Source organism: Oryx dammah, unplaced genomic scaffold (genome assembly GCF_014754425.2).
Source record: "Oryx dammah isolate SB20612 unplaced genomic scaffold, SCBI_Odam_1.1 HiC_scaffold_29, whole genome shotgun sequence".
Taxonomy (NCBI): Eukaryota; Metazoa; Chordata; class Mammalia; order Artiodactyla; family Bovidae; genus Oryx; species Oryx dammah.
The window spans coordinates 90,602,375-90,628,380 of record NW_024070213.1 but is presented as its reverse complement, the minus strand read 5'-3'; the positions used below and the strand labels follow the sequence as shown (position 1 = coordinate 90,628,380).

Here is a 26,006-nt window from a genome sequence, read left to right as displayed (position 1 = left end):
CTCCCAATTCTTAGGACAGAAAGAGCTGGCATTCTTATCCCTCCTTTATATGCAGGGGAAGACACAGCCTAGAGGAGGTGGGTGGTTTGTAGGAATTATGTAACACACCAAAAGGCTCAGCTCTGTGCACTGCCCTGGGGACAAGGGCCCTCGGCATCATGAGAGCCCATGTAGAAAGAACTCGGAGATCAGACGATGTTGGAAGGCAGGTGAAGTGGCCTCTTAGCCTTTCAGCATTTTGTCCCCACTTCCCCACAATTAGAAAATAATAAGCCCTACCCTCAAGAAGCTAGGAGTGCACGGAGACTTAAAGAAGCATTCTGTGATTCTGAGTCTACGGGTGTGGGAAGAAGAGAATCTAGAAATGAGAGGTGGAGTTTCTTTAGAAGCAGATAAGATAGTTCACAAGAAAAACAGGTAGTGCTCAGGAACTGTGAGGAGGTGTGGGGCAGTCACTACCAATGTCTTGTATCTAATCCTTGATACCACAAATGAGGAGGGTGAGCAGGCTGAAGAAGCTGACTGGGAGATAGCCAGCTGCCTCCAGGGGAGTTTCCAGGAGGAGAGGTGATTTACATGCCATTCGTGGCTGATGTTTGGTACAACTGACATAAACAGGGAGCTCCAGTCTCTGGGAGACCAGGAAAGGCAGTGTGGTCTTCACTGTGGTCAAGAGCACAGGAGAATCCAGAGCATGGCAAAGGAAGTTGCTGGAGACCAAATACCGAAGCCACGATTGAGAGGCTTTGGAGGGAGAGATGAAACAGAGCAGGACAGTTTCCCAAGTTAAAAGAATTAACCCATTCTAACTTCTCGCCAAAGGAGAGACCCATCACCTCCATCCTGGACACAGGAAGCCCCTAGAACTGCTTTCTGAATCAGCCTCGGCTCAGATCCATCTGTCAGTGGTGATCAGAGAAATAACAGGATAAAGGTGTTTGGTGAGCCCCTCTGCTTGGTGGGGTGCTAGGTGCTTTGCGTTCATCACGTCACTTGCCGTTCACAAGCCCTCTGGATAACAGTTGCCTCCTGTTACAGATGACGAGGTGTAGGTTGAGACCCTTGACGAAGGCACACGGTGAAGTGTTAAGAGCTGCATTAAAACCTTTCGACCTGGAGGCTGCTCTGCAGTGCTCCACCCGCCTCAGACCCTGCTCCTCTGAACTTTGTCGGATAAGAACGGACAAGGACCTCAGTATGGTGCACAATCCATTTCCCACGGAAAACCAGCTACCCGTGGACCTGACACTTCAAGTGGTGAAACTATAGGACATGATGACGAGCAACGCCAGGTTCTGTGCTTGGTGCCATCCAGGAGACAAACCTCACAGAAAGGGGCACCCCAACAGTGCATGGATAGAAACGAGCGTCAGGCCATCCAGACCAAAACCTGCTTTCAACTACCTTTCCAAAGTGTGAGCTGGTTTCTAGATGCCTCACTTTAAAGAAAGTGAATGCTTCCCAGCTCTACAGGGTAGAAGAATCCCAATCTGTCTTCGAACATGGGAAAGGCTTGTAATGTGAGTGATGACAGGTCCACTGAGTGGGGCAAACCAGAACCCCTGGTGGAGGCCACAAGCTGAAAGCTACCTCCTTGCAAGGATGATTCTGTCTGGACTTCTCAGGAGATGGTAAATTCCCCGGGACCCAGATGTGCAAAGACAATCACAGCTAGTGTTTTAAGGACCCCTCCTCTATGCCAGGGTTACCAAAAGCGTCTCAAATAATGTTCCCCTTTGAAAGTGCTTCTTTTTAACGCTGCCATGTTTTAAGTGAAGAAACTTCACTTACAGAGAGCTAAGCATCTTGCCCAAAGCTGATTCATAGGCCCTTTATGTCATGACACCTCTCTGGCATCAGCTAAAGAACCGCACTGGTGGGGGTACTGAGGAAGGACTAGGATCAGAAGGGTGACTTTGAAGGGAATACTCCCTGAGAGGCAGTGACTGATTTTTCCTAAGGGGGATTCTAGGTACCTGCCCCAATCGGCCAGAGGCAGAGCCAGGAAGAGGCTGGACTGACTAGAGGGAGGTGGACAAAAACAATCTAAGCCCAGGATCCTGCCCATGCCTTTCTGGGACTCTGACGTCAGGGCCTTAGGACCTCTCCTTCATTGAACTCTACTCCAGAGAGGAAATAGCCAGGCCGACCGTGCCCAGCCATGGCCGCAGGGGGGCAGCAGTGCCTCAGCTGCAGAGCACCGCTCCGTACTCCTGAAGTGGGGCTGGCCCAGAGAAGTGCTGGTGAAGACAGAGTCTGTCTCCACTTTGTGGGGGCTCTGAAACTTGTCTCCTGTACCTCACTTTTCTCTCCACAGGCACATCTCAGAGTAGTGATTCCATTTTTAACCCTCCAAGAGGCATGTCCACGTGGGTGTAAATGGGCCAGGAGGCCCTGCCTGCAGCCTCCCAAGTCCCCGGACGGGATCACCCTGGCTCTTTCCTCCTTCCTTTCCAGGACATGATGCCTAGCCTGACAGGGCTTTCTCTGTGTTTTATTTTACAAGCTAGCTAAGAGAGAAGGTGATCCATCGCAGCTCTCCAACCTGTAGAGGGATTGGGAGTTCTTGAAGGCCCCCCAGGGCTCTGACAAAGCACCTGCAATTAATGATGCTTCTTGAGCTCTGGAGACAGGATTTATGCATCTAATAAAGTCTGTAACTCCAAGCTTAGGGGCTGGGGCCGGAGGCTGAGAGCAGGAAGTCCCACGGGGGCTGGGGAGGGGGGTCCCAGGCGGCTCTTAATGGAGCTGTGCATTTCCATTGCCTTCTCTCGATTCCCCCTCAGGCGGCTGTGGGCGGTGGGGAACACGGGGACAGCAGGTATAAGAGGCGGGTGTGGCCACAGCAAGGCAGACGGCAGCATGGACGCCAGGCAGGCAGCAGCGCTGCTGCTGGTGCTGCTGTTAGTAACAGACAGGAGCCACGCTGAAGGACCAGGGGGCCAGGATGGAGGAGACCAGATGATCTTCATGGTAAGTGAGCATGCCCGTCCCTGTCTCACCATTTTCCCGGACCTCGGTCTGAGACTTCTAGAGAAGGGAATGGCAACCCACTCTAGTATTCTCACCTGGAGAATCCCATGGACAGAGGAGCCTGGCAGGCTACAGTCCATGGGGTCACAAAGAGTCGGACACGACTGAGTGACTGAAAACAACAGCTTGAGACTTACACTCCAGGTTCAAATACTCTGGCTGCCTGGGTCACTGGGTCCTCACATCTGAGGAAATGACTCCTTAGCCTCCTACAACTTGCCCTGGAGGTCACTCCCTTCCCCCTTGTGATCTAAATCCCCAAAGCCCTCACCCATCTTCCTTCCCGGATGGCTCCATACCACAGGAGGAAGACAGTGATGCCCACCCACTACAGGATGCTCAGACCCCCAGGTCGCTCCTGCGCCTCCTGCTCCAGGCCATGCAGAGACCTGGCCGGAGTCCAGCCTTCCTGTTTCAGCCCCAGAGGTGAGTCTAGGAGGGACAGAGGCAAGGCCAGGGCTGAAGGGAGAGGAGTGGGAAGAGAGGAGGAAAGGGGGGATCTGGAAGGACCCATAGCTGAGGGTGGATCTCTCCTAAGGTTTGGCAGAAACACCCGGGGCTCCTGGAGCAACAAAAGACTGAGTCCCCGAGCTGGAGAGGGGCTGAGTTCCCCCTTTTGGAGCCTGGCTGCCCCTCAGCGCTTCGGGAAGAAGTGACATGTCATCCTCTGAGGTTTGCATGCAAGGCCCACACCCCAAACTGCCATGTGTCCCCTGCAAATAAAGCTGTCTGGCTTCTGAATCCGTGTGCACGTGTCTGCATCATGAGACAAGGGAGGGAGTCCCAAGACAAGCACCACAGCCTCCCCCACCACGACTAAACCCAACTCTCCAGGAACACAGGCGATGGTGTGCCCAGATGTCAGTGCACCCACCAGAAAGGCAAACATGGGGACTCCTGGGGAGCAGAGTGGGAGGCGCACCGGGACGTGACCTGGCGCTAACCCCCTCCACTGCTGACCACTCAGGGAGACAGGCCAGGACTAAAGAATCCAAAAGCGGCACATTTATTTGGGGCTCTTAATGGGAGGCCCCAGTGTCATTCCCCTTGGTCATCACCAGTTACATGACGGCAGAACCTGAGCCAGCTGAGGCCCTGTGGTCCCTGGCTCCTGGCCCTGTGCCCTCCTCAGCCTGCAGTCTGTGTCAGAGGTAGAGGTGGCACCTCCAGGGGGTACCAGAGCTGGGCAGGCGCACAGGCCGGGCGCAGGAAGAGCAGGGAGCAGAGGATGTATTTCATGAGTCCTGCCGTGGCTTCACTTGCTGCCCGCCATGATCTTGAGGTACTGCAGGGCACGGCGCGCAGCCTCGCCGCGGGCTGCCTCCCTGGTGGCTGCAGAGCCATGACACACGGTGGCCGGCTGTGTGGACAGCTCCACCAGGCACTGGCAGAGCCCACTCAGGCTCAACTCCTCTGGAGACCGAGAGAGAAGGGGGAGGCAGTGTTGGGCAGGAAGGCAGCACCGGGGCGGGTCCATGTCACTGTCCTGCCCTCCCTAGCCCTCATTCCCATCCATACTTGCTCTGGTCTAGTCCCCACTGTCCCCCAGCCCCCCGACTAGCCATACCAATATCCAGGTAGCTGACATGGAAGGCCTGCTCCTCAGAGAGCTCACTGAGGACACTGCAGCAGGCAGGGCCCAGAGCGCCCAAGGAGCCCAGGGAGCAGCTGCGGAGGGACAGGATCTTCTCTCCCACCGAATTCCGCAGAGAATCCCAGGTGCAGCCTGGGCCCCGGTTCCGAAGTCCATCTAGGCGGGAGCCCACACCCTGACAAGACAGGGAGGGGGGAAGGATGCAGCCAGGGGCTCTGAAACCAGGCCCTGAAGAGACCTTCTATGCCCAAGAAGAAAAGCCCAAAGAATGCTTCCTCCTGTTTGCCTCCCACCTGCCAGTCAATCCCTGGATTGTCTGGTCTCTAAGTCGTGTCTGACTCTTCTGCAACCCCACAGACTGTAGCCCACTAGGCTCCTCTGTCCATGGAATTTTTCAGGCAAAAATACTGGAGTGGGTTGCCATTTCCTCCTCCAGGGGACCTTCCTGATCCAGGGATCGAAGCCGTGTCTCCTGCTTGGCAGGCAGATTCTTTACCACTGAGCCACCCGGGAAGCCCAATCCCTGTGTGGCCCCTTCTAACTACTAGACTGTGGACCAGATGGTCAGGTAGCCTTTCTTATTCCAATAACAGAAGCCTACAGGTCCCCTGCCCTGGGCCAGCTCCCTCCCCCAAAGCACTCACCACGCAGGCCTATAGCTGAGGCTGAAAGGGGGCCCACGGATCCCTGGGTCCAGAAGGAAAATGGGCAGAAGGAGGTCTGGGGCCCAGGAGGCTCACTTCCAAGTGACAGACCTGAGTCCTCAGTGCCCTGCCCTGGCATGGAGGATGGAGCATGGGGCATGGCCCCAAAGCTACTCACAATGGAAAAGTGATCGTCTTCGGGCTCTGCCTCGTTCCCGTCCCGGGCATCCAGAGGCACTGTGTGCACTCGAAGCAGCATTTTGGCCGCTGCGTTACGCTTTGCCAGCTTTTTGGATGTGCCACTGCCTACACAGGGGAAGGGGGCTGCTGAGCTGTGGTTCCCAATAGACCCACTGCTCCCTCCCAGCTTAAGCTTGGGCTGAGGGTCCCCTCAGTGGCTGTCAATTGAAAAGGGGAGCTCAGGATCTGCCAGGCACCCAAGAACCTGGCTGGCCAGAAGAGGAGGGCAAGAAAGTGTGCAAGGAAGCAGCAGCCAAGCCAGGGTCTCGGCCAGGAGCGTAGAGAGAAGCTGGGAGCTGCCCCTGGCCAGGGCTGGAGTGCTGCGGGGTCGTCACTACAAGCACTCCCCTCCGCCCAGTTACCAATCTCAATGAAACGCTCCACTCGGCAGGTCATAGTAAACTCTTTGCGGTGGGCTGGCCCAGACTCCTGGGTCACTGTGTACTCAGGCAACCGCCAGCCTTTCTGCACCACCAGCTCCTTGGAAGGGAGAAACAAGGGTGTGCAAGAGTGTGTGAGAGGAGTCCTCACATCCTCCCCACTCCTGTCCTGGGAGTCTCAGGTTCCAGGTTAGAGGAGGAGTAAAGGGAGGTGGGTGGGGAACGCCCTCAGAACAGGGTACCCGCCCCCCACCAGCTTCCCTCACAACCCCAGGTACAAGCGCAGGCAGGCAGGCAGGCATGGGAAAGGAGGGTGCGGCACACCTGCAGGGCACCGACCGGGTTGCACTCAGACTGTTGAGGAGAGACTGGGGGCTGCACCTCCATGGGGGAGCTCCTGAAGGAAAAAGGGCCCAGGGCCAAAGCTGAGGGGGCTGGCTCCTTCTGCAGCTGCCCAGGAGTCCTCTGCCCTGCTCTTGTTTTCCCCACTGCCAGCTCCCTGCTCCCCACCAGGCAGACAGCTGTCTCTCCAAACATCAAGCCTGCCTCCTGCCCCTCCCCCCGCAACGAGGTCTCCTCCAGGTCCCAGGCTCATTTCGATTTTCTGGAACACTTGATTATCACCTAGATAGGACAGTGGAGAGGAGGGTATATCCAGTCCCCAGAAGCACCTGATGGGACTCAAACACAGGACCATCAAGTGGTCAATTCAAAAGAAAATGGGACCAGCAAGACCTTTAACGTGGTCAAATACCATCCACATGGTACTGCCAAATTATAAATTACCTCCTGTCTCAAGAGCTTACCAGCTGGTGCAAATTCTTCAAACTCTGGTCCCCAACTATTCCATTCTCTGTTCACTCTCAGACTTCCTCATGCCTGACCAGCCTGGGTCTAAGGGCTGGGAGGCCAGGAGCTAGGACCCCTTTCCACCCTCCTCAGGCAGTCAGGAGAGACAAGATACCTGGTTGGGACAGCAGATGGAACAGGAGTAGCAGCCGCTGCAGCTGTAAAAACCGGCACGTCCTCAGGCAGTGAAGAGTCTAGGGGAGAAAAAGAACTTCCCGAGGGGAAGGGGGCCTTTGATTCACACCCACATGGGGTGGTGGTGGGGAATAAAAGGTGGGGGACCCAGGTCCTCCTGACCTGCCCTCCCCTAAGAAAATCTCTTCCCACCGAAGCCAAAAACTTAGGGAAGCTCAACCACCAGTTCCACCTGAGATCTTCTGGTGTCAAACACTTGATCAAAACTACTAAGAAAAGTGGGAGGGGTGTTTCTTCCTACTCAAGAACCGTGGGAGCAACCAACGCCAACCTGAGTGCAGAAGGGGGAACAACATCTTGCTGGAGAGGAGAAGTATGTTGGGGAGCAACCCCCTCCAGCCTCAGCCTCCACCCCTCTCCCTCCCCAGGCCCAACCTGGGACCCAAACCATAGCCACAACCCCACACTGCGGCTGGCCACTGCCTCCCAGAATCCCTCACAGCAGCAGGAGCCCTGGAAACATCCTGCTCAGGTTTCAGGGGAAGCTCTCAGGAAGCAGCCACGTCAAGGCAGTTCACTGTCACCAAGCGAAGCCTATGGGGCAGAGGGGCTGACGCAGGGACCTGGGTTCCTGACAGCCTCTAGGATCCTCGGCCGTTCCTCCCTCACCTGCTGTCCTCCAGGGCTGGCTCCAGCATGCTCCCCCCTTTGAGGTGTTTGAGGGCCACCTCAGCTGCCTTGTGCTTGGCTGCTTTCTTGCTGGGGCCCTGACCTGAGAGAGGGGGTGTGGGCAATACTGGAGGTCACTAGAAGGATGGAAGAGAAACCAGCATCCCACAGCCTCTCTCCTCACAGCCAGAGGGAGTCAACCAAGCCCCATCTCACCAACCTCCCCTTGCCCAATGCTGGAAGTGTTACTCTAAGTGCTGGAAGGAAGGGCCCTTATCTTTCCACAAGTTCCCCAAATCAAGTCATGCCAGGTAGAATTGTCCTTGAGGTTAGCCACCTGGAAGTTTTTTCTCTGACCTACTTTCCTCTGGGGAGCACTTTCTTTCAATAGAGATTGCTGGAAAAATAAAAAAGTGTAGGCTCCAGACTCAAAACCTGGTTCTGCCATCTACTAGGCATGTGATCTCGCCCCAGCCATTGAATCTCTCTCTTGGTTTCCTCACATTCAACATGAAAATACTACCACCTACATCATTGGATTCGACCAAGGTTTAAGATTAAGTGGAACTTGATTAAGCACCTGGAACAGAGTCCAGCACAGCAGGCACTCACTCCCCCAAATGCTGCACTGAGATTTTGATTTACCTCCTTTTTCCTCTAGGATGACAACGATCCACCCGATCACTGTACCAGTCCTGCCTGCTCCCCTAACTCTCCTAAGTCCTAGGTACCTCCTCACAGACCTGTTCTCCCAATCCAGTCAGTGATTTTCCCCCTAAAATTTCTCCTTCCCTCACTGGTCTTGAGGAAGAGGACAGTGAAGAGACTCCAAGCAATAAAGCCAATGGGGCCCTGTGAATGCACACCCCAGCCAGGCTGCCCAAGCCTTCCTCACCAGTGCAGCTGGTGTCGCCAACGGTGACCCGGAAGGTGAAATTAGGCTGGTGGGCTTGGCCCTCGGCTTTGAGAAGGTCGTACACGGGCGTCTTCCCTATTCTGGTCCCATACTCCTGCAGAAGGCTGATCGGGGTCTTGCCCGGGTTGGCTGCCAGCATTTGCTCTATACTGGGGGGAGGGGCACAGACCCTTCATCACATTTCCCCTCTCTGCACCCACCTGGCCAAGCACTGCCATTATCAGACCCATGCACACTATGGGGGACACTGGGTCCAGGAAACCTCAGGCAGCCACTGGCTGGGGTCAAAGTGGAGGAGAGGTGCAGGCTGGGAAAGCAGGGTCCACTGCCCCAGGGCAAGCGGGGAAAGCACTGTTGCTGTCTCAATTAGGGCGGGGGATCCTGTACCCCAGTGCAGGTTGGAAGTGCATGTCCCCTGACACAGTGCAGGCCAGGAACCCAGTACCCACCAAATGCACTGAATGTCGGGGGCATAAAGCCCAGTGCCCCAGTGCAGTCTGGGAACCCGGCCAACCCCAACTAACTAAAGCTGGAGGCAGTGGCCACTGCCGGGGTGCATGCCGGGAACCACGGCCCACTACCCCAGTGCTTGCCGGGAACAACCCTCAGGCCAGGTGCATGCTGGGGCCGCGCCGCTACTCTCTCCGCACCGCGCCAAGCTCTGCGCCCTGCAGGGATCGGTACCAGGCGGCTCACCTGGGCAGCCCGCAGCCCGTGGTAGTGCCGGAGCCTCGCTCCTCTTCACTCATTCCCTCCTCCGTCCCCGCAGGCGCCACCGTGACTGCAGCCTCCACGCGCCCCAATACACCGCCGACGAGCTAGGGCCGGGGCCAAGCCCCAAGTCGCGGCCGGTCAGGCCCGCCGCGGGGCATGCTGGGATATGGAGTCCCCCGCCCACCGGACTCTATGAGTCTCCATCAGGAGGGGAGCTATCCGCCCCACAACCCTCCGCGTGGTTCGTTCAGGCAGGCAGTACCGCCCTCTGGGAGGAGTGGACCCTTCCACTGTCGCTTCCCGAGTTGAGGGTGGTTTTTGTTTTTTTTTATTTTTAACGACGACCCGCCTCCTTCCTTCCGCGTCTCCTTGCCCCGGGCTGGGACTCGGGGCATGCGTACCAGCAGAGTGGAAGTGGCTGGGGGCGGGGCAGTAAGGGCGAACTCGAGCCTAGGAAGGTGGGGAAGGATGCTTCGGGTACCGAGAAAACTACAGAACCCAGAAGCTCGCGCGCCATCTTTGTCGCAGCTGGGAGGCAGCATGCGCGAAAAGTTTCGCGGCATAATTGGCTAGTCCCGATTTTACGTGCTTGCTCCAGGTGGATTGCGATTGGTTACCTCATCTAAAGGGGCGGGGACAAGGGAAGAATCAACCCTCTTGACTCCGCCTCTTCTTGAGAAAAGGTTGTGATTGGCCCAGGTGAGAGGCCGCTGTCGGTTGCTGACTCTTTGCAGTCTAGGAGGGTGGGCCCTGCCTGGACGCGGGAGGTGACTATTCTCTGCCCCTCTGAGCTGGGGCAGTTGTAAATCCTAGCGCACCTCAGTCTCAGTTCGCCCTCAGCCTTTGGCCTAATCCTCTGGCTCTGGGGCCTTCGTCTTACAGAACCTGCTTCTTTTTCCTGTGTTGTCCTTCACCACCCTTCTCATTAATTCTCCAGGCTGTCGATTTCCGCTTATTTTCTAAAGCCTTTTTAGAATGGACTTACACCTTTTCCCCTTACGCCAGTAGATACCCTCCGGGGCCTGAGAATCAAGCTGTAAGGGACAAGATTAGAAGGACTAAGGCACATAGTGGTCTCATTCGCTCTGCCGTGTGTCCCGGGTGTCAGCTAAAGAGAGGGCAAGAGAGAATTCTGGCCTCTTAAGATTAATCGACTAATCTGTGCGGAACAGAACTCGTATTTTTGAGTCCCAGAGTTCCATTTCCTCTTCGCCAAAGTCACAGCCACTGGCGTAAAGGTGTAGGGAAATTTTTGTGACCTTGGAGAGAAAGAAATCACGAAAAATGTCTGTCTGACTCTAGAGTTCTGGGAATGGGTCAGAGACGAGATGGGCTTGCTCCGTGCGGGGCTAAAGGTCCGATGGAATCTTGGAATAAAAATGAGGAGGTCATCCAGGAACACTGGAAAGGGACGGGGCGTTGAGCTGAGTGGATTCCAATTGGTGGACCCGGAGTGGTGGCAATTAGGGAAAAGAAGACAGGCAAGATCGTTTGACAGGGGGAGCGATGCAAGAGCGCTGAGCGGAGGAGGGGGTTCCCATCCGAGGGGTTGCTGTTTCAGGGTATAGGAGGGAGCTTATAAGACCAGTCATAGGGCTTAAGGTCGGGGGTGGGATCGCTCCAGGTCACCGCCAGCAGGGAGGTGCGAGGACCAGACGGGCCAGGGACTAGCCTGGAGCGTGCCGGATGGCAGCAGCGGGCTCCTTTAAGAGGCTGTGGCTCCAGCGCAGCATCCCCCGCTCAGGGCGTGTCCGTCCCGGGGGGCCTGGGGCGGGGGCCTCGGAAGGAGCGGGAGTTCAAGCCGTGTGAGGACGGGGTTTGGGGTGGGGGGGGGGGGGGAGGAAGCTGGAACTGACACACCCGTGCACCCGGACACCTCACGAGCATCGCCTGTGACGGCGCCCCTGGTCCGGTCGAGGGCAGCGGGGGGAGGCGGGAAGGAGGAGGAGAAGGAGGAGGAGGCGGGAGCAGCATCCGGAGCCGAGCTGCAGCAGCGCCGCCTTTTGTGCTGCGGCCGCGGAGCCCCCGAGGTGAGAGCCGGGCCGAGTTGTGGAGGGTGGGGGGCAGGGATGGGTCTGGGTCCTGGGATCCAGGTACCAGGGAGGGTCGGGACGCAAGATGTGGCGGGGTGTGGGGAGGGTGGCGCGGGGATGCTGAAACGGGATGGAGGAACTGGGGGACCTGGACCCGCCGCCTGTGGGGATGGGAAGGAGGGGAACCGAGCCGAGGGACGCCGCGGCCCAGCTTGGAGGCGAAGGGCCTCCAAAGCTGGAAAGGAGTGTATGGGGTGGGGGTAGGGGGATGGTTGGGGGACAGACTTAAGGACAGCGGGCAAGAGAACATCTTCCTCTCCTCCCACTCACCCTCAGGAAGAGGGAGAGGGAAGGAGGAGGAGGAAGAGTTTCGGCCCCATAGGGAAGGAGAGGAAGGACAAGGCCTCATGGGCCCCTCACTCCCCCTCCCCACCCCTTGCGCGCGCACAGGCACACTTTGCAGGCTGGACCTGAGGATTATAGGCAGACAGCACCTGTTCCTGGATGCCCAGGTGATGGTCATCTTCCCCTCCCCCATCCTTATATGGCCTTCTCCCTTCTCCATCTCTCCATTTGCTCTGGCTCCCCTAACCCATTTCCCTACCCCAGGCCTTTCATGAACCTCCTCCCTTTTCCCTACACACTCCTTAAACTCCTTGGCCTAAAAATAACCAAGAATCCTTTCCACAGAGTTAAAACTCCTCTAACCATGGCCTTGGCTAAGGGGTCAGAATATGCATAGACAGTGGAAGGAAATAGTGGGGTGTCCCTTAGAACTGAAGGAAAAGTCCCACGGTTTAGCTCCCTCTTGGGAGGAGAGTGGGTCAGGGCCTTAGGAAGGGGTGCACACGAGGTCTCTCCCTCACTCAGGGTCCTCTCAAGCCACAGTCAGTGCCTCCCTCTAAACACCATTTCCCTTCCAGCTCACAGAATGGACTCCATGGCTTTGAGAGCTCTGATTTTTCAGCCAGAGGGTCATACCTGGGGAAGGCAAGTAGGAGGGATTCAGTAAGCAAAGGACCTGAGTAAAAGCCCTGGGTCTTCCTGTCCAGATACTGAAGTTTCTCTGAAGCTTTAGGGCCTGCTCTCTCCTATCTCACACTTAAGGGTGGAAAAAAATTTTGCCCTCTCCAGCCGGGCAGCCCCTCCACTCACTCACTATAGGGACTACGGGATGCTGGGAAGACCAATGGTGTGAGATACTAACTCCAGCACTTGTGAAAACAAGCAACTAAATATCCATCCTGTAATTCAACCCAGTTACCGGCAGGAGAGTCAAGAAGCTTACATAAAGAAGTGGCTCAGGACTTCCTGGGTGTCCTTTCAGCTACAGAAGGGAGAACCCGTCTAAAATCCGACTGCGGTTTGTAGGTTCCTCCCTGAGAGGTGATGCCGTGCCACTCTGGCTTTGCCAGGAAGAGGACCCTAAATTCTAGTACCCACTACCCTGGCCTTGCCCTGCGACTTAGCACAGGCAGCCCCTCCTTGCCCTGCTGGGCTGGGAGAAAGAAAGGATTAGGGAATCAACCCTTTCAGGAGTCCCTGTTGGGGCAGAACAGAGGATAGTGTGGAAATGACACCAGCAGGGGACATGGGAGCTTCACGATGCCGGCCGCAGACACTGGTCTGTCTGCTTCATTTGCTCCCAGAACTAGGGGCAGCTGTGTTGGGGAAAGGTGATGAGGAGGCAGGGGCGCTTACTCCAGAGTAGACTAAGGATCTTCCTCTGGTTCCTTCTCTCTTTACTCCCTTTTCTATCCCCTGTGTTTACCCAACTGCCTCTGCATCTGTACCATCCCCGCTGCCTCTTGCTTTGAGGAGGCAGACAGGGGAAAGAAGGGAAGGGACACCTTTTATAAAAACCTACTGCTGCTTGTTAGGTGCTTTCCATATACTACTATTTATAGGGAGCTTCCTGTATGCCAGGTAACAGGCCCACGAACTTTATTTGGATTATCTCAATACCACTCATAACAATACTGAGAGATAGTATGATCATCATCTCTATTTTAGGGATGAGGAAACTGAAACTTAAAGAAGTTAAGTAATCTGTTCAAAATCAAAAAATCAGTGGCCAAAGAGTTTAGGATTTGAATCCAGGTCTGTCTGACCCAGAGCCTGAGTTCTTACCCACATAATAGCTTGCATTGCCACCGTGTAAATTAGTGAGCACTGTCCCCATTTAGAGATGAAGAAACTGAGGTTTGTTAAGTCTCAGGCAGGGACTTTGCAAGCGGTCCAGTGGTTAAGACTCCATGCTCCCAATCCAGGAGGCACAAGTTCAATCTCTGGTCAGGGAACTAAGATCCCACATGCCTCATGCCACATGGCCAAAAATAAAGTCTCGTAGTCCAGGTCACCCAGCTGGAGACTGCAGTCAAGAGCAGAGACAGGACCTCAACCAGGCCACTCTGCTTCTCAGGTCGTCCGTGTTCCCTCCCTATCTTGCTGTCCAAGGCTGGGTGACAGAAATCGATAATATGCATTCTGCAATTTTCGTTTCTTCTTCTTCAACTTAAAACAGGTTTTTAACTTTCTTAATAAAAATACCCACAATTCCATCTACTTAGCAATGGTTATACCCGGTATCTGTCCTTCCAGATCTTTTTCAATAGCACCCAGCTCAGGAACAATTTGTTAAAAATACACAGAACTTCTTCCAGGCCCACCTGAAGTCCTGAGTAGCAGGGACCCCTGTGAGCAACCATACCTTCCTCCTTGCCTCCCCTTCGCCTCACATCTTAACGGTAGGGCTGAGGGGTGATCCTGGGCCACGAGAGCCGTGGGGTGAGGACAGGGTGCAGAGGAGGAGGCCTCCCCCTCGGTTCAGAGGAGGTGGGATGTAAAGTAGGGGCTCTAGCACACCACTGCCATTGGGACTTGGTTCCCCTGGGACCTGAAAACAAGTTGTGTCCTGGGGAAACAGAAGGTTGGAGACCCAAGGCTCCCTTCTGACCAGAGAGAAGAGACGGTCTCTCCAGACTCCAGAATCTACCGAGAAAGACCTGGTGTCCAGCCAACCAGAAAGACAACGCCAGGAGCCCGGCACTGTGCTCATGGCATTCCCTACATAGTCTTACTTAGCCCTCACTACCCCATAAGGTAGGGTTGGGAGTCTCAAAGGGATTATGGTCCTTAAACTAATTCATGGCAAAACCAAGATTCTAGTTCTGATCTCTCCAAATCCAAAGCTGGTTCCTTTTTCCCTAAGCAGTACTGCCCCCTCCCAGCCCTTTTGGTACCCACTCTACTGGAAGAAGAAGTGGTGCTGGCTAGAGGTTCAGGGGCTGGACCTGCGTGAGGCTGAGGGCCTGGAGTTAGGGGTGATCTCCAGTTTTACCCTGGCTTTCAGGGGAAGGCATTCCCCCCTCAGGAGGACACAACAGACAAGCTATGTAGTTCTTTCCAGCTGAGAATAACCCTGGGGCCAGGACCATGGATTCTGTAAGAAGCAAAACAAAAGCTGCAGCCAAGTGGCCAGGATCCTTGGCCAGGAGGGGTTAGAGTCCTTTATTCTCTCAGGATCTCAAAGCCTGCATTGAGATCATTCCCAGTCCCGAGCCTTGGGTCTCCTTTCCCTGGGAAGACATTCCTTACACCCCCACTCAAGAGAGACAGGAAATCTTCCTCCCTTTCCTGAGTTCAAAACAGAGTCCAAGACAGTGGCGAGGGCTCATTACAGGAGCCCAAGACTTAGACAGATGGCCTGGCCTCTCAACTGAGCCCCCAAGACAGCCAGCCAAGCAGCCTGGCGTTGACATTCTGCTGTTAAACAGGAGAGAGAGAGAAAGGACTTAAAGGGTTGCCTTGCCACAGGCCTCCAGCCTTTCAGGCAGGAGAACTAAGGTGGGGGCGGGGGTACTCCCTGCTCCCACAGTACCATTAGCAAACAGAGAATCTGGTACCTGAAACTGATCTGCGGCCTCTTGGACACAAAGAGCCTCTTCTGCATAATTTACGGACCACTCTGTCCCCTTACCCAATCTGAAGCAGAGTTCTGCACAGTGAGCATTTGATAAATATGGTTGACAGAATGACTGACAGATCCACCCGCTCCTGTCACATCCCAGCCCTTCCCCCATGCTCTGCATAATTGATGGCCAGGGAGACAGTTCCCCTCCCCCAGCGTGACTGGGCCAGGGGCTCCTGGCCATGATATCCCCCTCCAAAGCCTTGGCGCCAGGGCCCAGCTGGGGGGCAGTGGGACACAGCTGGCAGGTCAGAGATAAAGGGCACAGAGAGAGGGTGTGTGCGGGAGAGAGGAATCTCTCCTTCACTAGAATTCCCTGAGGCCTCAGCTCGCCACCTCCACTCCCCTCACCACACACACGCACACTCACTCCTTCAGGTCAATCTGGAAGAGCTGTCATTAGCCTGAGAACCGGGAAAGGGTGGGTTGAGCCTGGCTGGGTTCTCTCCCTTTTCTTTGGTCCCATCCACTACTTCAGCTTCTTCCACTGCCCGAAAAAACAGGTGAAATGGCTTCTCTCCCCAGCTGCCGGCCCTGGATACAGGAGGGGGCCCCTGGGGAGGCCTGGGCAGGTGGAGGGAAGAACGGCTTCAAGTGTCGTGGAGCGTGTCACCCTCTCTATGCCTAAGCCTCCTGGTTGCCAAACACCAGATGAAGGCTGAAAAATTCCTTTACAAAGCCAGATGTTGTACCTACTCAGAACTCAGCTTCTAAATAGGAAAGGAATCGGGGAGGGCACAGATCTGTTTTTCAATCCCCTTTCATTCAGCTCCTTTTTCCGTGTCCTTTGCTTCCCAAATCAGTTTTTCAGCCCATCCTTCTTAGGACTGCCTCTCCCTGCGTTTCACGCTCTTTTTGTTTCTCAGCTAGACAGGCCCTCCTTTTCTGGTCTGCCTTTCGCCCTTTCTCCTGTCCAGTCTCCCCGTTTTCCCATTTCCTGCTTTCTCTATGGCACCGCACCCCCAATGCCGATCCAAGTCCCCTCTCTTCGCTGCACTCGGGGACGGGGTGGACATGGCGAAGACGGGACGCAGAAGCGGTGGGTGGCTGGGGTCGGTGGTCCCTGCCTGCAAGCCCGCAAACCAGCACGTGGGCCAGCCCAGGTCAGGGGCGGGGCCCTGGCGCGGCCCCACCCCCGCGGTCGCCGCTCACGTGACTCCGGGCTAATCTTGTCCCGGTGACTTCACGCGCCGCCTCGGGTCCAGTCGTCATGGTTACGCCGCAGCGCCCAGCGCTTCCCCCAACCCGCTGCGTCCCCTCCCGGACCCCCTCCTCTCACGGCCGGGCCCCCGCCCCGCCCCCAGCTCCGTTCCACGTGACGGCCAGGAAGGAGGTCGGGAAGGGGGAGGGGGCGCTGGGGCCGTAACCCCTTCCTCTCCGCTGCGAACCACCCTCGCTCTGGCTTCTGGCTGTCTGAGCGCCCCAGTCCCGCCAGCGCTCCCTGCAGACCCCCCTGGGTGGAATGTCGGGAGCCCCAGCCTTCGTTCTCAGCGGCCCCAAAGGGGCGGCCGGCTTGAGGGGGCGCAGGCAAGAGCCCCCGGGTCCTCCAGCGGACGTTCTCCAGCGAATTGGCACGTTGCTTGGCCTGTCGTTTGTCTTACTATGTGCATCTCACTTCTTGAAGCCGCCGTTATCTCGCAGGATATGTTGGGGGTCCGGAGGCTGGGATTTCATCTTTCTGAGCCTTGGTTTTCTCAAGAGTGATAAGAGACCTATAATAATACCTCCTTCCCTGGAGAGTTCTGAGGAGTGAGGGAGCTAATGCTTGCGTAGTGTACATGTGGTCCTTAGGACCACCCTCGGATGCATAGAGCAGTGGTTGCACCTAACTAGGCACCTTCATGCGCTCTGGATGCTGTTGGAAGCCCTGGGATGCCGTGTGGCGTCGTCACTCTCAGGAGTACAGGCTCTCAAAGGACGCCCGACCACACTGTGCCTCCAGGATCATAGGAGCCATCATGGGGGAAGCACAGCTGAGACGGGACATTAACTCAGAGCCTGGGGATGGGGGCCACTTCCAGGATGAAGTGAAACTTGGAGGACAACAGATAGTGTGTGAGAAGCGCCTTTGTGACTGAGAACGACTGGGCACTGAGCTGGAGCCTCATCCTAGCTGAAGTACTCTGGGCAGGTTATTTAAGACCTCTTAATACCTCTGTCAAATGAGAGTAACTTACACGCCTAACTTAAGAGATTTTAGGATTAAATAAGCTAGCGGACCTATAACAGGCTAATGTGGGTGGTAGCTTTCCATAAGTGTGAGCCTGGCCCAAACACCTGATGAAGCTTGCTAACAGTCTCAGTTCAGTACTGCCTGGGTACGAACAGCAATGGAAGATGAGACTGGGGAGGGGCCAAGAGCATGGAGGTGAGGCCACAGGGCCAAGAAGGGGCTACTGGAGGGTTTGAAGAAAAGGGGAGCTCCAAAAGGCCAATTTGTGCTTTAGAAAGATCCTTCTGAAGGGTGGGTGGAGAATGGGGTGGAGGGGGATCTTGGAAGAACTTGGAGACCATTCAAGGGGCAGTTGTCCTAGGTCAGGTGACAGCTACTGAGGCCTGGATTAAGGCAGTAATGTGGAATAGAGGAGAAACTAGTAAGGCATTGGTCCTGGTCTTTACTGATGTGCCAGGCATAAGAATCACCTCAGGTGCTTGTTAAACAGTTAGGTATTTGAGAGGCCTGGAAATTGTTACAAGAGCTGAGCCCATCAGAGGTGCCAGGCCTCTCTGTGCATACATCCCCACCCAGGGAGTCCTTTTTATTGTAGATTCCTGCCACCCCTCTCCAGAAGCTCTGGTGCAAGGGGTCAAGGAGGGACCCTACTATACTGAGTGGTGGTTAGAGAGGAATTTTGACCTCTGAAATCCCTACCTCTCAGAATCTGGTAAGATGTGGGAGATGGAAGATGAGATGACTTCTGCTGTCAGGGTGAAAAATCTGCTGTGCCTGAACGATAGCTAGTCTGTCCCTTTGTGCAGCTGGAGAAATCAAGGCTCAGATACAGCTTGGCTGAGGTCAGCTATCAATTGGGACAAATCTCCATTGATTGGAAAGCTAGGTAGTAGGGGATGGAGTAGTGAAGAGGAAAGGAGAAAGGCCCGTCTCTAAGTGAGCCCTGAGGGAGCAGCTGGGCCAATGGGAGGGATGAGGTGGGGGGAGGGTGGAAAGGGGGGACGCAGCCCTGACAGTTTCTGCATCCTCCTTGGACAGTTCTACCTTTTGCCCCTGTGTCTTTGCTGGGCACAGAGCTCATCAGCTGTCGCTTGGATCAGCCCAGGTGTGTAGCTGTGAGCACCTGAGAGACCCAGATGTGAGAGCCTTGAGTGTGCCTTAGGATAAGACTCTCGGCAGGATCACGTATCAAGTACATGAGTGTGAGGCCCAGCTGTATCACATGTACACGGGAGGGGCGGAAATGTCATCTGAGAGTGCCTGAGCAGAGTCTGAGCAGTGCGTGTTTGCTTCAGTGCGAGGGAAGCCTACATGTTACTGTTAATGTGTGTAAGAGACTCACAGTAAAAGTTGTGCGTCTGAAAGACCCTAATAAAACACTTGTGTGCACGTGAGCCTCAAGTGAACGAAACATGTTTTCCAGAGGTGAGTTAACAGTACTCTTACAGGGAGAAGGGAACTAGTCTGTTACCATACTTGAGATTGGGACATACTTCCCCAGTATCTACCTGAGCAGGGCTGTTAGCTGTGTCCGCCTGAGAGTGATACTTAGGTATGTTGCCTATATACCTGAGTAAGGAAGACTTATGTTACTAATAGATGCTAGAGAGGAAGCCTGTGTATCAGGTTGCCCAAGATGGGTCACAGCTAAAACTTGGAGGTAGATGGGTACCTGAAGCTAAGATATGTGTTACTTTTAGGAGTGTTCTTGTGTGCCCAGCTCCCCAACTCGTGCCTCTGCCTCTATGTACCTGAGCTGGGCACCTGTGGCTTTGACAGCTCCTCCCTCTTTTTCCACAGGGCCCACCGCTTACCACCACACTGGGGCCCAGAGGCCATGGCCTGCCTCCATGAGACCCGCACACCCTCCCCTTCCTTTGGGGGATTCGTGTCCACCCTAAGCGAGGCATCCATGCGCAAGCTGGACCCAGACACTTCTGACTGCACCCCCGAGAAGGACCTGACGCCTACCCAGTGTGTACTCCGAGACGTAGTGCCACTCGGGGGTCAGGGCGGGGGCGGGCCCAGCCCCTCCCCAGGTGGAGAGCCGCCCCCTGAGCCTTTTGCCAACAGTGTCCTGCAGCTCCACGAGCAGGATGCAGGGGGCCCAGGGGGAGCCACTGGGTCCCCTGAGAGTCGGGCGTCCAGGGTCCGAGCGGATGAGGTACGGCTTCAGTGCCAGAGCGGCAGCGGCTTCCTGGAGGGCCTCTTCGGCTGCCTGCGCCCTGTCTGGACCATGATCGGCAAAGCCTACTCCACGGAGCACAAGCAGCAGCAGGAAGGTAGGCTGTGTGCATAAGGGGGCCCTTTCCTGTCTCCCTGAGCCCGAGATTTGTTTGGACAGCCACACCAAAGTTGTGCGATGACCCTTTCCCCTCCCAGAGCCCAGCCCCCGCCCTTTATTTGTCCATCAGCCACTGACTCCCCAGCTTTATTTGGGGCCACCTCTTCATTTCCTCCTGTCCCCTCAAACCTAACCTTGGCCCGTTTTAGCTGCTTTTCTACCTCACCCTCCTTGAGTCATTTCAGCCAACCCCAGGCTTTCCCCTATGCCTGACCACCCCAAGGCCCTGAGGGTGGCTCTCTGAGCCTATGGCACTGTGCCTCCTGTCCACAGACCTTTGGGAGGTCCCCTTTGAGGAAATCCTGGACCTGCAGTGGGTGGGCTCAGGGGCCCAGGGCGCCGTCTTCCTGGGGCGCTTCCATGGGGAGGAGGTGGCTGTGAAGAAGGTGCGGGACCTGAAGGAAACTGACATCAAGCACCTGCGGAAGCTGAAGCACCCAAACATCATCACCTTCAAGTAAGGCCCAGGGCAGGGGCTGTGGCGCTCTGCCCTCAGCGCGCTTCTACTTGGGTAGAAGGGATCTTCTGAAGTGGGTATCAAAATGGCACAGTTGGGAAGGGGGTACCAGGTGTGGATCAGGGGGCTGCTGGGGTGGCTGAGGCCTTCATCCCACTGTGTTCGGCCCCCAGGGGCGTGTGCACTCAGGCTCCCTGCTACTGCATTCTCATGGAGTTCTGCGCCCAGGGCCAGCTGTACGAGGTGCTGCGGGCTGGCCGCCCCGTCACGCCCTCCCTGCTGGTCGACTGGTCCATGGGCATCGCCGGCGGCATGAACTACCTGCACCTGCACAAGATCATCCATCGGGACCTCAAGTCCCCCAAGTGAGTACGCGATCGAGCAGGGAGGAGCGCCTGTGCAGTCTCCCGTAGGTGTCCCCATCCAGGGCAGTGTGGCCATCTCCCTGCTTTCAGACCCTGTCCTAAAGTCCACATGGCCATGTCAGAAACCCTTCCCAAGTGACAGCCCTATCTTGAGAGGGCTGTGGTAAGCCCTCCATTTCTGGGTGTCCCAAATGACTTCAAGCAGTAAGAGTTGCTGCAGCTAGAGGAGGCACGTGGAGGGGCGCGGACCCCAGCTGACTACACTCTTTACCAGCATGCTAATCACCTACGACGATGTGGTGAAGATCTCCGATTTTGGCACTTCCAAGGAGCTGAGTGACAAGAGCACCAAGATGTCCTTTGCAGGGACAGTAGCCTGGATGGCCCCTGAAGTGATCCGCAACGAGCCTGTGTCTGAGAAGGTTGACATCTGGTGAGGGCCAGGTTGAGGACTGAGGGTGGCAGGTGGCCAGCGGCGGGTGGGGAAAGGGTTGTTCCAGGGCCTGAGTGCAAGTGAGATGAGCCTGCAGTGAGCAGGGCCTCTGGAGGAGGGCATCCTCCAAAGTGCTGTCCCCTCTCATCCCTAGGTCCTTTGGCGTGGTGCTGTGGGAGCTGCTGACTGGTGAGATCCCCTACAAAGACGTAGATTCCTCAGCCATCATCTGGGGTGTGGGAAGCAACAGTCTCCATCTACCTGTGCCCTCCAGCTGCCCAGACGGCTTCAAAATCCTGCTTCGCCAGTGCTGGTAAGGACCACCTGGGAAGCAAGGGAGTATGGATGACGGTTAGCCAGCACCCAGGATCCAGGCACCCAGGCCCAGAGTCCTCAACAGGGAGAGGGGAACCGGGCTCCCAGATATGGCTCTCCAAGACCCCAGGATTCAGAGTGTGGATCAGGGGCACTAGGATAAAGAACTGAGAGGAGTTGGGGAGGCCAGTAGTCTGCAGGGGTGTGTGTGACCTGTTTCCTTATCTGCAAAATAGGGACAGCAGCGTCTGATAGAGAGGGTGCTTATGAAGTGCCAGTGCAGGCCCAGCACAGCCGCTGAGCGTGGCTGGCTGGACCTCAAGTAGACTGCCTCAGGACACTCCCTGGAAGGCCAGGGCCCTGCATCCTTGTTTGGAACCTAGACCGTGGAGGAAGGTGGGAGATTTCTAATTTTTTATTAAGCATTTCCCGAAGTGCTTTTTTAATGGAGTTACTCAAAAAGGTTTTGGCAAACAAGTTGCAAGATAGGATTAAATAGGTTTCCTTACTGCAGGACTTTGACATACTACAGAGTTTGTAACATGTCCTGCCTAGTTGACTAGGGTACCCTTTTGTCACAGCAAACATTCTAGGGTTGGATTCTCCAGGACCAGGACACACTTTGGGAAAGGGTGCTCTAAGTCCTTCCTGAAATGCCTCTCTCCCCCCAAACTTTGTTCCATCTAGGAACAGCAAACCACGAAACCGCCCATCATTCCGACAGATCCTGCTGCATCTGGACATTGCCTCAGCCGACGTACTCTCCACACCCCAGGAGACTTACTTTAAGTCCCAGGTGTGCTGTGGAGAGGAAGATGAATGCCCCAGTTCCCTCTCTTTGCAGAGATAATGATACCCTTTGAGGGGAGGCTGGGAAGAAGGGTGGCTGGGGATGGGTAGATCAGCTCTTGAAGGGCTGGGACCTGACTTGGCTGATCCCATGTCCCAATCCTTTTTGCTCCCACACAGTCTGCAGCAGCTCAGGCACCTACAGGTCTGACAGGTAAAGGGATGTCCCTCACTGCGAAATGTCTCTCCACCCCCAGGCAGAGTGGCGTGAAGAGGTAAAGCTGCATTTTGAAAAAATTAAGTCAGAAGGGACTTGTCTGCACCGCCTAGAAGAGGAGCTGGTGATGCGGAGGAGGGAGGAGCTCAGGTGTGTGCCCGTGTTTGGCACGGTGACTTCACCAGCTGCGGGGCCGGTAGAGCGGTCCCCAGAGACTGGGATAAATGATGGCAGCAGGTGAAGCCAGCTCACCTCTGAACACTTCTGCCCATTTCAGACATGCCCTGGACATCAGGGAACACTATGAGCGGAAGCTGGAGAGAGCCAACAACCTGTACATGGAACTTAATGCCCTTATGTTGCAGCTGGAGCTGAAGGAACGGGAGCTACTCAGGTAACCACACATGCCCTCATGCACCAGTTCCCATCTTCTGAAGCTGTACCTGACTGCCAGAGTCTACTGAGCCTTGGCCCAGCTCCCTGCTCACATGCCTAAGGCGTTTTGTCTTTAGGAGGGAGCAAGCTTTAGAGCGGCGATGTCCAGGTCTGCTGAAGTCACACCCTTCCCGGGGCCTGCTGCACGGGAACACAATGGAGAAACTAATCAAGAAGAGGAATGTCCCACAGAAACTGTCGCCCCATAGCAAAAGGTAGGACCAACTAGTTGGCAAGTGCCACGGTTCCAGAATGGCAAGGGGATGCTGGAGAGACAGGTGTAGGGCTCAAGAATGCCAGGAAGACGATACTTAGGTGGGAGAAAGGTGCCTTTTACTGCCTAAGTAACGTGTTAAATCTCCAACTTGCACTTTCCCTCTCCCACCAGGCCAGATATCCTCAAGACTGAGTCTTTGCTACCCAAACTAGATGCAGCCCTGAGTGGGGTGGGGCTTCCTGGGTGTGCTAAGGGCCCCCCCTCACCAGGACGGAGTCGCCGTGGCAAGACTCGTCACCGCAAGGCCAGCGCCAAGGGCAGCTGTGGGGACCTGCCTGGGCTTCGTGCAGCTGTGCCGCCCCATGAACCTGGGGGACCAGGAAGCCCCGTGGGGCTAGGAGGGGGACCCTCAGCCTGGGAAGCCTGCCCTCCAGCTCTCCGTGGGCTCCACCATGATCTCCTACTCCGAAAGATGTCTTCTTCATCGCCAGATCTGCTGTCAGCAGCATTGGGAGCCCGGGGCCGGGGGGCCACAGGGGGAGCTGGGGATCCTGGCTCCCCACCTCCAGCCCGGGGAGACACACCCCCAAGCGAGGGATCAGCACCTGGCTCCACCAGCCCGGATTCACCAGGGGGAGCCAAAGGGGAGCCGCCCCCACCAGTAGGACCTGGTGATGGTGTAGGGCTGCTGGGAACTGGAAGGGAAGGGACGGCGGGACGGGGAAGCCGGGCTGGGTCCCAGCACTTGACCCCAGCCGCACTGCTGTACAGGGCTGCCGTCACCCGAAGCAGCCAGGTAAAGTACGGGGAGCGGCCTGAGCTCTTCCCCTTCCCTTCTCCCCACTGTAGCTCCCACTGTATGTTCTGTGTCTCAAGCCTCTCCTAACACTTTATATGACCATGTTTCCTTATCCCGAGTTCTTGACCTCTTTCCTCCTCTGACCAGTCCACTCATCTCTCCTGTAGAAACGTGGCATTTCGTCAGAGGAAGAAGAAGGAGAGGTGGACAGCGAAGTGGAACTGACCTCAAGCCAGAGGTGAGTGATGGGATTAGGGGGTAACGACATTCTTCGCTTTCCCTGGGAGGTGCAGTCAAGCTGTAACCCTGATTGTTCCCACTAACAGGTGGCCTCAGGGCCTGAAAATGCGCCAGTCACTATCTACCTTCAGCTCAGAGAATCCATCGGATGGGGAGGAAGGCACAGCTAGTGAGCCTTCCCCCAGTGGCACGCCTGAAGTTGGCAGTACCAACACGGATGAGCGGCCAGACGAACGGTCTGATGACATGTGCTCACAGGGCTCAGAAATCCCACTGGACCCACCAGCTTCTGAGGTGGTTACTGGCCCAGAACCCAGCTCCTTGCCCGTCCCACACCACGACCTACTCAGAGGGGAGCAGGTACGTCACACGAACCAGGTACTGACCAGGGAGTAGACAGCCTGATCATTTGAGAGCTACTGGGTACAGATGCACAGGCCAGAAGAGAGGTACTTAGCCTCTGTCACTCTGTAGCTGAAGCTGTTCCCTCTCATACTGAAGAGCAAATAATCACCTGATAGAATCTGGGAGGTTTCAAGTACTTAGTAAGGTTGCTTGCATGCTACCTATAAACTGCAACTAGAGGGCAATCCTTAAAGTCTGGTGCCTTGGAGAATGGCCTGAACAACTGAAATTGAGAGACAGTAAAATCACTAACTTGCTACTACAAGATCTCAGTGAAGGATTCTGAAGGACTATCTGCCAAGAGACGCTGCGTCTCACCTCCCTGCCTTTCTGCTCTTTTTACAGGGCCCTCCCAAGGCTGAGGACTCAGACTGTGACAGCACTGACCTGGACCCCAGCAGTGGTGAAGCCTTGCGGCCCCCAGCCTCCCTCCCTCCATGAAAGCCGCCCTATCCCTGTACATAGAGAAATATTTATATAAGTAATATATATGCGCCACATAATCAATAAAGACAGGGCTGTCCCAGCCTTAAGTTGGGCTCGAGGGAGACTGACCCCCTAACCAAGTCACCTGATAACTCTAGGGACACTGGCAGCTGTGGAAATGAAGGATAAATACTGCCCTAGAGACATGGTTAAGGGCAAACTGGCCCCTTCCTGCTTCGCCCCCATGAGTTCACCCAGTGGTGAGGCAACATGAAAGCCCAACTTGCCTATGTTCCTTTACTTTTTCTGCCCAAACCCTAAGGAGCAGGAAAGGGAGCCATTTAGACTGCACTTTTTTTGGTTTTGTTTACTCTGTTTACACATTTTGCACTTGGGAGGAGGGAGGCTAAGGCGGGGTCCTCCCCTCTGAGGTTTCTCAGGTGGCAGTGTAATTTCTTTGTCCCTCCATTTCTCTGCCCAAGCCCTGGCTTAGGGGCTAGGGGAGGCCAGGAGATTGTAAAAGCATGTGATGGCTCAGGCTGAAGAATTGGGGTATTGTTTTAAGTCCCTACTTTTATCTTGGTGCCTGACTGGGTGGGGACTGTCATATTGTAACCCCTGTGAAAAACCTTGAAATATAACCACTCCACGCAGGCCCAGCTGTTGAGGGTTTTCTTGGTGAATGAATGGGGTAGCTTGCATGGTTAAGTAGGAGCCGTGGGCTTTGGAAATTACCTAAAATGCTGAAAGACTTGCTCCTTTTATGCTTTAAGTGATGCTAACCACTTAGAGCACCAACCTAAAACCTGCATAAACAGGTCTATCTTTATAAAGGATTGTACTAGGACAGACCTTAAAAAATATCCATCCTTATTAAACAGGGGAGTGATGTCTGGACAAGGGTGTAGGTATTCCCAGGAAGGTGAATCCCAGTGAGACAAATTCTGCTGCTTCCATGAGTATGCGTGTGCACCCTTCCAGTGGGAAGTGCTTGCTTACACTTTGCAGACACGTCTTAGAAAACTGTAATCCCCATTCTTTTGGACCAAGGGCACAGCCAGCTTGCTATAGCTATTATTAAGATCACTCTGCAATGCAGACTCAAGGGCTACAGAAAAAGATGGGAGTGGTAAAACAGAAGAAAACATCTTCACTGGAATAAACACTTATATTAAAAATACAAGCAGGGTCTTTATCCTTTTGAGGGATAAAAG

General features: G+C 55.3%; 3 protein-coding genes across 9 annotated transcripts; 2 read left to right on the top strand and 1 right to left on the bottom strand.

The window, feature by feature from the left end:
- Nucleotides 1-8: 8 nt before the first annotated feature.
- NPFF (neuropeptide FF-amide peptide precursor) lies at nucleotides 9-3,774 on the top strand. Its single transcript, XM_040234389.1, has 3 exons — nucleotides 9-2,973; nucleotides 3,338-3,459; nucleotides 3,572-3,774. The coding sequence occupies exons 1-3, from the start codon at nucleotides 2,743-2,745 to the stop codon at nucleotides 3,687-3,689; spliced, it is 471 nt and encodes a 156-aa protein (XP_040090323.1). The 5' UTR covers nucleotides 9-2,742; the 3' UTR covers nucleotides 3,690-3,774.
- A 242-nt stretch (nucleotides 3,775-4,016) lies between these two features.
- On the bottom strand, nucleotides 4,017-10,761 carry TARBP2 (TARBP2 subunit of RISC loading complex). Of its 6 annotated transcripts, none has more exons than XM_040234334.1 (10): nucleotides 9,157-10,761; nucleotides 8,440-8,609; nucleotides 7,545-7,647; nucleotides 7,177-7,206; nucleotides 6,856-6,951; nucleotides 6,216-6,288; nucleotides 5,874-5,991; nucleotides 5,450-5,577; nucleotides 4,601-4,802; nucleotides 4,017-4,446 (listed from the first exon to the last, which is right to left on the bottom strand). In XM_040234334.1, the coding sequence occupies exons 1-10, from the start codon at nucleotides 9,207-9,209 to the stop codon at nucleotides 4,289-4,291; spliced, it is 1,131 nt and encodes a 376-aa protein (XP_040090268.1). In that variant the 5' UTR covers nucleotides 9,210-10,761; the 3' UTR covers nucleotides 4,017-4,288. The 6 variants fall into 6 exon arrangements, with proteins under 6 accessions (XP_040090268.1, XP_040090272.1, XP_040090271.1 ...); XM_040234338.1 differs by having other exon boundaries at nucleotides 8,440-8,604; XM_040234337.1 differs by lacking the exon at nucleotides 9,157-10,761 and adding an exon at nucleotides 8,910-9,017.
- Nucleotides 10,762-10,930: 169 nt separating this feature from the next.
- On the top strand, nucleotides 10,931-25,412 carry MAP3K12 (mitogen-activated protein kinase kinase kinase 12). Of its 2 annotated transcripts, none has more exons than XM_040234264.1 (14): nucleotides 10,931-11,204; nucleotides 19,151-19,632; nucleotides 19,968-20,151; nucleotides 20,325-20,516; nucleotides 20,791-20,949; nucleotides 21,104-21,262; nucleotides 21,952-22,060; nucleotides 22,311-22,420; nucleotides 22,548-22,664; nucleotides 22,783-22,920; nucleotides 23,094-23,718; nucleotides 23,889-23,959; nucleotides 24,048-24,321; nucleotides 24,712-25,412. In XM_040234264.1, exons 2-14 carry the CDS (start codon nucleotides 19,188-19,190, stop codon nucleotides 24,805-24,807), a joined length of 2,679 nt encoding a protein of 892 aa, XP_040090198.1. In that variant the 5' UTR covers nucleotides 10,931-11,204; nucleotides 19,151-19,187; the 3' UTR covers nucleotides 24,808-25,412. The 2 variants fall into 2 exon arrangements, with proteins under 2 accessions (XP_040090198.1, XP_040090199.1); XM_040234265.1 differs by lacking the exon at nucleotides 10,931-11,204 and adding an exon at nucleotides 11,620-17,308 and having other exon boundaries at nucleotides 24,712-24,807.
- The last annotated feature ends 594 nt before the right edge of the window (nucleotides 25,413-26,006 follow it).

Coding starts and splice junctions, on each gene's coding strand:
- NPFF (XM_040234389.1), top strand. CDS start 2,743: ATGGAGCTGTGCATTTCCATTGCCTTCTCTCGATTCCCCCTCAGGCGG. Junction 2,974..3,337: donor GAGACCAGATGATCTTCATG/GTAAGTGAGCAT, acceptor TCCATACCACAG/GAGGAAGACAGTGATGCCCA. Junction 3,460..3,571: donor TTCCTGTTTCAGCCCCAGAG/GTGAGTCTAGGA, acceptor ATCTCTCCTAAG/GTTTGGCAGAAACACCCGGG.
- TARBP2 (XM_040234334.1), bottom strand. CDS start 9,209: ATGAGTGAAGAGGAGCGAGGCTCCGGCACTACCACGGGCTGCGGGCTG. Junction 5,578..5,873: donor GGAGCGTTTCATTGAGATTG/GTAACTGGGCGG, acceptor TCCCCTGTGTAG/GCAGTGGCACATCCAAAAAG. Junction 4,447..4,600: donor TGTCAGCTACCTGGATATTG/GTATGGCTAGTC, acceptor CTCGGTCTCCAG/AGGAGTTGAGCCTGAGTGGG.
- MAP3K12 (XM_040234264.1), top strand. CDS start 19,188: ATGGCCTGCCTCCATGAGACCCGCACACCCTCCCCTTCCTTTGGGGGA. Junction 20,152..20,324: donor CCAAACATCATCACCTTCAA/GTAAGGCCCAGG, acceptor TTCGGCCCCCAG/GGGCGTGTGCACTCAGGCTC. Junction 20,950..21,103: donor TCTGAGAAGGTTGACATCTG/GTGAGGGCCAGG, acceptor TCTCATCCCTAG/GTCCTTTGGCGTGGTGCTGT.